The 10,723-nt window shown below is 42.7% G+C and overlaps 2 protein-coding genes across 5 annotated transcripts in view; one reads left to right on the top strand and one right to left on the bottom strand.

The window, feature by feature from the left end:
* The first annotated feature begins 394 nt into the window (after positions 1-394).
* On the top strand, positions 395-1,914 carry SS18L2 (SS18 like 2). Its single transcript, XM_009095961.4, has 3 exons — positions 395-543; positions 680-756; positions 1,373-1,914. Exons 1-3 carry the CDS (start codon positions 475-477, stop codon positions 1,458-1,460), a joined length of 234 nt encoding a protein of 77 aa, XP_009094209.1. The 5' UTR covers positions 395-474; the 3' UTR covers positions 1,461-1,914.
* A 725-nt stretch (positions 1,915-2,639) lies between these two features.
* GARRE1 (granule associated Rac and RHOG effector 1) overlaps positions 2,640-10,723 on the bottom strand; it is a 58,087-nt gene continuing 50,003 nt past the window's right edge. For all 4 annotated transcript variants that reach the window (XM_030227517.2, XM_030227518.2, XM_009095960.4 and 1 more), the window contains 4 exons: positions 8,848-9,013; positions 7,849-7,983; positions 5,729-5,807; positions 2,640-5,297 (listed from right to left, as the gene is read on the bottom strand). In XM_030227517.2, the coding sequence (XP_030083377.2) occupies positions 4,980-5,297; positions 5,729-5,807; positions 7,849-7,983; positions 8,848-9,013 (698 nt within the window). In that variant the 3' untranslated portion in view covers positions 2,640-4,979. The remainder of the gene's footprint in view (positions 5,298-5,728; positions 5,808-7,848; positions 7,984-8,847; positions 9,014-10,723) is intronic.

Below are 10,723 nucleotides of genomic sequence, written 5' to 3'. Positions count from 1 at the left end.
TATAACTTTTGTATAGCACTACAAGGAAGTATTTTGTAATTGGTTTCCTTATTAAGGTCAAGTATTTGACAGCCGTAGAAATTAGATAATATTGTTTAGTAATGTTTTTGCATGTTTAACAATGCCTTTTGGGATCCACAAGTCATGATTCTGAACACCTGTTGAGATTTTTGACCGTAGAGGCAAGTGCTGTCCTGTTGCAATAACTCTTTACTGTCTGAGGTGTTCCAGCTGTAAATACCCGGGCCGGGAACCGCGGGCGGGGATAAACCCTGCGTCGCCCCGGCCCGCCCGCCCAGGCTTTCTGTTTTTTTTTTTATTTTAAACCAGAATAAACTGTTCAGTAAAAGCGGCACGGCGGCGCTCGTTTGTTGCGCGTGGGGCGGGCGGGGCTGGGCTCGGGCCGTTCCCGGCTGCACCGGCGCGTGCGCGTGGCCAGGGGCGGGACGGCCGCGCCCTCAGCCGGGAGCCGCCATGTCCGTGGCGTTCGTGCCCGAGCGGCTGCGCGGGTCGGCGCAGGTGAACCAGGACACGCTGCAGCGGGTGAGCTACACTGGGCTGGGACGGGGCCGGGACTGGGCCGAGACCGAGCCGGACGGTGACGCAGGCCCCGCTTGGGGCAGAGCTGGCCGGGCCGGGGCAGAGGCCGGGGCGGGCGGTGACGGTGTTTGTGCCGCAGCTGCTGGAGGAGAACGACCAGCTGATCCGGTGCATCGTGGAGTACCAGAACAAGGGCCGCGCCACCGACTGCGTGCAGTAAGTGACCCGCGTGGGCGGGCAGGGCGGAGCGCTGGGGGCCCAGGTGTCGGCAACGGGGAACGAAACGCGGCTCGAGCTCCCCGAGCTTTGCTGCCGCCTCAAAGAAAGTGCGTCTGGGCTTACGAAGGGGTTTCCCTAGAATCATTTTCAGCCACGTATAAAGCACGGATGGCCCCTGCCGCCTTGGTCAGGGTGTTTGCCCAGTGCTCCTGTGAGGCCCGCTGTGAACGCCGTGCCCGTGTGTGGCACACCGAGCGGTGTCGCAAGCAGACGACGGCTCTTCCGCTCCGCCACCTGCGGGAGCCGCTGCGGCTGCTCAGACCAGCCCGGCAGGCAGCTCTGTCCTCCTCTGCTGCGTTCTGCGGCAGTCAGGGCTGCGAGCTCAATGCCCTCCTTCCCATCGGATTTGGGTAGTAGCACATGCTCGGCTACCGAGTGCAGCTCAGTGCATTATACCGGGCTTCAGAATGAAAACACTGTTTCCCTTGATATATTATTCTAGTTTGCTTTCTTTTTCCCTAACTGCAAATACTAATCAGAGTACACAAGTGCAAGTATGGGTAGTTGTCTGGAAAAGAACGTCTCCCAGAGCCTGTGTTTCCTCCTCTCATAGGTACCAGCAAATCCTGCACAGAAACCTCATTTATTTAGCTACAATTGCTGATGCCACTCCACCCAGGACACAGAAGCCTGTAGACTGACAGCAATACCTGGACGTGAGCAGTGCTGCTTTCAGAGGCTGTAGAAATAGTTTAGAGTCCCATTTTGAAAACCAAGAAGGTGTGGGTTTGAAAAAAACAGGTAAAAAATGATCTGTACTTCTGTGTTTAAAATGTGAATGTAGTTTTCAGTGTAGAATTAGGCCAGCTTTTCCCCTGTTACTGTAACTAACACAGCTTAAGAATGATAATTATCACATTCCCCTCTGAAAAACTCAATTCAGTGTACTTCTGGGAATAGCCTGGTTGTCAAGACAGCACTATGGGAAGCAGAGCCCATTTCATGAGTAAGATTTTATAAGGCGGCAAATGTTACTCTAGGTGACTTCTGTCTCCAACATGACAAAGTTGTGCATGTTCCATATATAAAAGCAGTAGACTTTTGTATCCTGTATCAGAACAATTGTGCTAAATAAACTAAAGATGTTCTTTGTAAGTTGCAGTATATTCTGAATTAATATAATACATTAACAAAAGAGCTGCTCCATGGTTTAGTCAAAGAGAAATGCTAACTTTCCTAGGACTGGTGGGATTGCCACACCACTCAGCAGTTCTGTGTGAGGGAGAAACCAAGCTTTTGCCCAAGATTATTAAGGCTTTTTCTCTGTTCTTGAAATGCTCTGTAAACAAATCAATTCTTGCATAATCAGAATGGGGTTCATGTGTTTCCTGGGTACTGTCAGCACTGCTGGCCAGCTGCATGCATGTGTGCTCCTATCCAGTAAGGAAGAAAGCAGCTTTGCACACCCTGCATACGGCATTCCAGTGCCACAGTTAACACACACTAACCTAACAGCCTTGATCACAGCAGGGAGGGAGACAGAGTTTACTTTTTGCTTACTACCATCAAAGTTACTGACTCTGATTCCTAAAAATTCCAGTAACGTGTTTTTGGCCATGTTTACCTGCACTGCCAGTTCAAAGACCCTGCTGAGGCATTGTCTGTACCACATTCTTCTGTGACATCACTTGAGAAAGCAGCTTTAAAGATTGGACTGTACATAAGGTTCATTTTTATGTGACAGAGTCAGTAAGTAGGCAGTTGACAATTTTCAAACTCTTAAATAATCCCATGTTAATGTAATAAGATCTTTGTTTACAAACCAAAGTTACAGTTAAGGTGCTGCTCGTTTTCAGCAAGGTGCATATTTTAAACAGGTATGACCTATTAAATGTATGTCTTTAATAAAGCAAATAGTTTACTTTTACAGAAGCTTTAAAATACAAACTGTACAGTTCCAGTTCAGAAGCGTTAGCTATTCACAAGAAGCACTGCAATAAGGGTAAGTTAACTAAGCACCAAACCCTTGCACTTGGCAGTGTAAGTGAAGTTTAAGGGCAAGACTCATTTGCCAAGTGCAACAATTCTTAAAATTACCAGTGTTCAGAACAATCGGAAGCAAAGGACAGAGTAGCACCCACGTGGTCAAAATGCAGACAAACTTTCTTTGTGTTCACAATTCACTTATGTAGGTCCAGAAACTTGCCAGCATTTGTAATTGTGAATAAACTGCAAAACTATAGCAATCATTTTGGCACTTGTTAGAAAAGAAGTTCAAAATTAAGTTGTTTTCATTAACTTCCATTTTGGTCTTAGTATGAATAACCAAGTAAGTACAACCAAATTCGGGATTTAATATTAGATCTAAACAACAAGATTTAGGAAACTCGAAACCATCATGAAGTTAAATAACCACTAACATTTTCAGTGGAAGGTTTTCAAAATTATAGTAGTACAGACCATTAACAATTTACAGACAGAAGCCACACTGATTGTGCAAAGCACATTACTGTAAAAAGTCTATGTACAGCAAACAAATCTTTGTAAACATGGTAAGTATGAAGTTTCAGAAAACATGGTGACAATATCATAAATACAGGCAACATTGGCATCCTCAAACAGCACAAAAGGTAACAATCTGGGCCTGCAAATAGAGCCCGTCACCATACAAACAAAAAAGGTGGATGGGTTTTAAATACCCAAATGTTTAATAGTTTTAGTGTTGTGTATACTTTTTATTTATATATATATATATATATTTATATATATATATATAATGTATATATTTTTTGGTATCTTTAGATATAGATGTACTTAGTTTGTAAAACCAAAACCAAAAAATGTGCTTTATCTTCATTGAAAAATTATGTAGTTAGAACTAATAACCCATTTTACTAGTAGTTAACATATTAGAATGATATGACTTAAGAAAAATACAAAAATAAGATTAATACTGTCAAAACTCTTATACCAGAAAATATTGTGGTTTTTAGACTCTTTCAAAGATGAAATATGAAAATTTAAATAAGCTCTAACTATATAAAGAATCTTCTGTAATCTCAATTCATATACAGTGGGATAGGTATACATATTTACCATTGTTCTTGAATTTGTAAGCACCAGTCACTCGCCCCCATCCACTTTGGTTGGAAGATTATTCCTAATTCCACAGGTTCACTTAATGGCACATATTGACTGCAAATAATTACTTTATCCTTTTAAAAAAAATAATGTTCTTTTAACTAACTGCTACCCCACATTTCAGTTTTACTATCTTCTGAGCCAGCTCACAATTTTTAATCAACTGTAGCATCTGAAATAAGACTTTAAATAAATGCAAGTAGTCTCAGGCTTTGCTTTCACACACTGTAGGAGCACCTTGTGGATAGTGCCTTTGGCCAAATGCAGCCATAGGACATGGTTTGTGTGAGAACCAGGGTCTCTCTGTCCACACAGGTGTGTGAGAACCAGGGTCCCTCTGTCCACACAGGTGTGTGAGAACCAGGGCCCCACTGTCCACACAGGTGTGTGAGAACCAGGGTCCTTCTGTCCACAGAGGTGCCATCTATGTCAAGCAGCTCAGGTCACATTGACGACACAAGGCTGAGTGCTTCTGCTGATCTTCACCTACAGTAAGGAAACTGCCACAAAACTCAGTTTTGTGACTGTTTCTGCAGCAGTTCCCAAATGAACTCGCTTGTGTAGCACAGGAAAAGCTGCTGTTGCACTTCATTTTAAAAAAGCTGCCCACAGGCTGTAATGGAGAATACAAAGGTTCTACAGCTTGTCCTTTATAAATTTAAACACAAACAGTGTTGAGCAAAGTGACCACTATATATTTGCTTCAACATATTTAATGTGTTTCAGTAAGATGTTTTAACTATAAATCTATATGAAAAATAGCTATAAAATACAGTGTTTCTTGTATGGTAGTCCTTCAGCAGTTCTTTTTAGAAAAAAAAATGTCTTGAAAGTAAAGGCAATTACACATTTTTAAAAGCATTTCTACATCACAGTTTTGGGCTGTTTCATTGTACACCAAACATATTGGCCATATTTGCTCAGCACTGTAACTCAGAATCCGAGAGTTTGTCTATCTCACCCAAACCCCCTCAATCCCACATCAAGAGAGGAACAGGATATAGCCAACACAGCACTGTGAATCAAAGTAATGGAGTTTTCATTTGGCCCTGTGCTGCATTTTCCAGTACCAGAAGCAGTCAGTACTGGTGCAGGTAAGATGGTCTGCGCTCGTGCTTTACTGGGAAGGATTTAAAGCCCTTGTTGATCTGTTTGTGCTGGGAAGCCTGTTGGGACTGCTGCTGCTGCTGCGCGTAGGCGAAGCTGGAGGAGAGGCCGCCTGCCGGGCCGCAGTCGCTGGCCCACATGGGCGACTGCAGCATCTGCATGGTGTCGCTCCACTGGCTCACGGGGCTGCTCATGGGGTACAGGGACGTGCTCTGGCTGGGCAGCGTGCTGGGCACAGAGCACGTGTGCTGCCACGGGGCCTTGGGAGGCCACGTTTTGGTCTTGTTATCCTGAGGAAACAAAATCGGTTGGGGGTGCTTTGGTTTAACAACAGAACGCTGCTTTTTTGAGACAATACTTAACATGTCACCTTCTCACCTCCTTGAGATCTTTTCACATGGTTAGTTTATATTTGAAAGCCGAACTGATGCACACATCTAGCACTCTCAATTCTTAAAATATCTGCCCATTAAAAAATATTTACTTCAGCTTGACACACAGTGGCCCCACTGAAAGGGAAAAAGTAAATGACTTCCAATTTTAATATATTAAGCTTGGTGGCTGACAAAAGCACCTCATGCTAGTTGAGTGCAGCTGGTTTAGATTTTCACTGAAGTAAGCAATCTGGAAATACAGATGCTTTTCCAGTTGACTGCCTCATGCAGACCCACACCCAAATGCCAGCAGCAGAAGGGACTAAGCAAAGCCACGCTGAGCTCACCTGACTGCGGTCATCTGCTGCAGAGAGAAGTGGAGGCGATGGCAGCGTGCTGGGTTCCTGTTCACCACTGCTGTGTTTTCTGCCCAGAAAAAGAGAGACTTGTTGGTTTTAAATGAGTCACCCTCATTAATCTGCCACTGGCACAGATCAGGCAGCCTACAGTACTGTTTTCAGAAACATCTGGTTTCATGTACTTTTTGTTCAGTACAGGTAAAAGCAACAATACAGAAACTGTCAGGGACATGAAAATGCAGTAGTTCTTGGAGCTACAGCTTCAACATTTCTGTAGAGGTGAAAGGAACCTGGGATAGACTTTTGCCCACTTTCAAGAAATCTGCCAGAAATTGTGTTTTTTCTTCTGTTACCTGCTCTTGTGGCTAGGTTTTTTTTTGTTTTGTTTAAGTATCTTTTCTGAAATAACCATAAGATAAGACAGAAGACCAGTTGAGGAAGTGAAACATCTGCTGAAGCACAGTAATTTTACTGAAGAAAAATGTTCTACCTTCAGTTTAAATTTGTGACCTAATACTGAGTTATCAAATAGAAGTCCTTGACCACATGTGCATTCTGGAAGATTTTTTTTTCTTAGGTTTTTTGGTCTTTTTTGTTTGACTGGTTGGGGTTTTTTTAGGAGGAGCAATTAAGGGTATGGGTTTAGATTAAAGCAGAATCTTTTATTTCATCCTTTTTGTAAAAAAACAAATCAGCATACTCCAGTCAGGCTCCCACAGGTCAGCAGCCCTTTGCAGGCCACCCTTAGCACAGCTTTAGTTCTGGTGTGTTGTCAGGCCCTGACCTACAGAACACTGCTCCTCCTACAAGTGACAGGAGCCAGCAGTACTGTTACTTCAGCTGAGGTTTTGTCAATGAAGCACCCTCTTTGGAAACCTTCTTCTGCCCTTTAGAGCACTACATAAACCACAGGCTTTTCTTCTTGCTCCAAGATCAGCCTCTAGCTATCTACTGGCTTGGCATGTTAAGTCACCCTAATGTGTTTGTTTTCCTTCCCTGCTATTTTTTTTTTTTTTTAATACAAGTAATTACTACTTTTTCTGTGACTGTTTATGAGATGGATCTTTCCCATTAATTTCAATTTAACATTCATTGAAGCTCAATTTTTTTTCTCTCCTTATGAAGTCTTGGCTAAGTGTAAAGATTCAGAAAGTAGCTACTCTTATTCCTTTCTGATAATGCATACAAAAATAGCTATCCAGGTAGAATCTGTGAGAAACTGGTACTGATTTTTTTTTCACTCACCAAAAAGCAGACAGACAATTTTGTATCTATGTATTGACTCCAAGTTACTCTGACTGTAAACAAATATTTGGCCACTTATTTCATTTTTAGAAAAGACTGAAAAATACTTTGAAAGAATAATTCCAGATTGGAATTGGGTTGGTATTCATGCTTCATCTTGTGCCTTTTGTTACTATTATCCTAACTACCCTCTGCTGTGCAATCACTGAGGTCCCAAAGACACCGAGTCTCCAGCCCTTTAGAAAAGCACAATTGCTTTTTGCTGTAATTCACACTACTGAGAGAAGTGGACTGTTCGTAGCTGAAAAATCCTGGTTTGGTTTTTCCATTACTGAAATTATTTACAAAGGCAGTTTGGCCTCCTCTTCCTACTGTGAGAAACAGAGGACTAAGCAGGGTTGGGTTTCCCACTCCCAGAACAGCAGCAGCAGCCGAGGTGAGAAGTGCACACCAGGTCAGCAGCAGCTTCTCCCCAGTGCCACGGGCTGCAGCCAAGGCACCCAAAGGCACGGCCCAGCTGCAGCCAGGCATCCACAACACCAGTGAGGATCTCATACAGCTCCAGGAAACGGCATCCAAAGGAGACTCTCATGCAAGAGGGAAAGCATCAGATCTTTCCTAGCCATAGTGACCCTCAGTGAAGGGCTGGCTGTTGGCACAGAGCTGGTTTGTACAAGGAGAAAGCTGCTAATACAGCTCACTTTGGGAATCCCCCAGTCCACATCACCAGTGTAGTACACAAACCCATGTTTGTGGAGACTTAGCTCATTTGCAGGAATTTCCTATGTCTGGCTACTCAAATGAAACTACATATAAACAAAAGGAATCTTACAAAGTGGTCTATTTCTGTTCATTTTGCTCACCTCCTCTGCTTTACAGCAGCAACAAGGTCTGGCCCTGAGAACATGGAGAACAAACTGTCTCCGTTAGCTGAGGAGGTCTCATCACTTGAGCTGGCAGAGTCTCCTTGAGTACCAGACCAGCTGTTTGTCACATCACTGCAAGACAGAAAGTTGTATTAGTCCTTGTATTTCCTGTGCCTGGTCCAGACTGTGTGCCACAGTTGTGCTGAATCTTTGTCACAGGTGATACCTCAGAGCCCAACATTTCAGCACTTGGTAAAATGTGCCAGTAATACAGGTAGTTTCACTAGTTCTGAGTGGTCACATTACACATTATCTGTCTGTTACAGCCTCTTTATATATATTTAACTACAATAATTATACCAATTAGAAGCACCTCTCCTGTTCAGGAAGGAGAAACAAGTGATCCTTAGGTTTGGAATCACTAAGTACTTGACTTTTTCACTGCAAAACTGAGCTAGAACACATACCCATTTTACACTAGAGACTCGCTGCTCTTACATTATGGACAAATGGACAGAGAATCTCAAAACACTTCTTGTGTAGTAAATAGCTATGATTTGGAAGATATTGAAAACTACAAATGTACCTCCTGTGAGGTACCTGTCTTTTAGTAGCAGGATTAAGTGGCTAAAATCTGGAAAACTGAATTCAATCAGGCCTTGCAACTTTGACAGCATCACTTTTCATCAAAACTAGGTCCTAAAGCTGTTTATAAAACACTCAAAGAAAACTCTCCTGAATACATCTGGCTATAGATTCCTTATTTCCTCTGTTGGAGTCCCAGTCAGTATCCATGCCACTCTAAGGATGGCATCAAGCATGTCAGTGCCTTGGGATCAGCAAAGCAGGCAGGGTCACACTGCACACTAGGAACAGTAAAGTGCAGCTTTCACAGATGCATCAGCAACTGAAAAAACACCCAGTATTCCCACATTCTGCCAAGTCTGGATGCAAAATGAAGTTCTATACAAACATCCAGCCTGTCCAGTCTCTTACCCCTCTGTGAAATACTCAGGGAAGGGCCAGGTTTTATGAGGATCATCAGGAAGAGGCCAGTTGCCACGTGTGGTGCTTGGACGCCGGACGTGCTGTGCTTGCCTCTTCTGTTGCATAGCCTGGTTCACCCCAGCAACATAGCGGGCAAACTCTGGATCAGAGCCAACTGAAGGAAAGAAACCAACAAGTCATTGCTGACACTCAGCTATTTCTGCTGCACCTGCAATGCTTTGGGTTTGACCGTACCCCACACCACAGCCATTCCCTCCCCGATGAGAAATGGCAGCCAGCAGTGGATGGGTCTTCATGGAGCAGCGAAGAACACTGAACAGGAAATGTTTTACAAAGATGAGAGACACAGCATCCATGGTGGATAATAATTATCACATGGAAGTACACCTGCCCGTCGCATTCCATCAGGGAAATTGTGTTTGTACTATGACCATGTCTATGCTGAAAGGACCAATATCAGCAGACACTGATGAAACGGACACTGTACATTTATCCACACATGTGAAAAAGAGCAGAACAGTTATTGCAGTTGATACCAGAGTGCAACATGGTTTCCAGCTATGCTGTGATCCTGCTTGGATCATACTAGAACAGAGCACCAAAACTGCCTCCTTCCTATAAGGATGAGATGATTCTGAAAACATTCTGATTCTGACTACAAAATATTTCAGAATAAGAATTATATTTACAGAAAAAAACAGATTTTTTCAATTCTCAAGATGCTTTTTGTGTCCCAAGCATCCAGTAAGGAATAAGCACAGTCTTGAGCAGACACAGCAAAAGCTTTAATCCAAAAGTGTTTCAAATGCTCCATTGATCAGAGCAAGCAATTGCTGTATTCAAAAGACTGCTGATAATGAGTCACTAACTGAGTTTCCACAGCTTCTCTTTCTTTTGCCTTTTTTTCTTCCCTGAGAAAAAACTTGGCAATCTGGCTGGATTTATGGAAAATGTCTAGACTGCATGCACAGTAATTGCAGTGGGAAGTACTGAGCTGCTGGCTTGCCAGTCTCAGTTGGAGATGGAGTGAACACTGAAGAATATCCAGCAATCCTGCACAGCTCACAAAGCAGAAATCTTTCATCTGTCAGCTCCCTACATTCAATACTGCATTTGGAAGATATGTTTCCTTGTACTCATTTGACAAATCCAGAAAAGACCTCCACAAAGTTTTGCTGAATGCAAATTAAAAAGACAGCGAAGAAAACTTTGTTTCTCTGCCTTCTTTATTAAGCAAGGGATATCTGAGAGCTATCTAGGAACAAAACATCCCCTGTAGTGCTTGTTCTCCCTCTGAAACACCTTTATAGCTATTTAAGGTGAGGCTGGAAGCCAGACAGTTCCTCAGATCTAAGAATAGAGACTAGATGGATTCTGAAGGACATCCAGGCTTTTTTACCTGTGGACAGAATTAAGTTCTAAAGTGCTGGTATATTCAAAATAGAAGCTTGTGTTAATTTTTACCTCACTGAAAACATCACATGAACAGGTTTTTATCAGATAGTCTTTTACTCCAAAAGATTGGAATTACCATCATTCCTTCTACTAGTTCTTACTGCAACATTCCTTCATCAGGTTCTGACTAAAGTACTGCAAAATACATAGTTGGGACTAGTTAGGCCTTCAACATGAAAAGCCATAAATTTCAATTTTACAAATTCTTAATCAGCAGTTTTGCATCTGAAGAGAGACATCATTTTCAGACTCTAAAAGTATTTATCAAAAAAGTCATGTGTTTTGTTTCAAATGAGAAACGTACAGTCCTAGGAAACCCTGGAAATGAAAAACAGTTTTCTGGTTTACAGCAGATGAGTTTTTGTACAACACTAAAGCTTAAAATGCAGCTTTCTATACCACAGCAAAA

This window comes from Serinus canaria, chromosome 11 (genome assembly GCF_022539315.1).
Source record: "Serinus canaria isolate serCan28SL12 chromosome 11, serCan2020, whole genome shotgun sequence".
In the NCBI taxonomy this organism is placed as follows: Eukaryota; Metazoa; Chordata; class Aves; order Passeriformes; family Fringillidae; genus Serinus; species Serinus canaria.
Note: the sequence above shows the minus strand (reverse complement) of the source record. Positions and strands in the feature narration are given on the sequence as shown.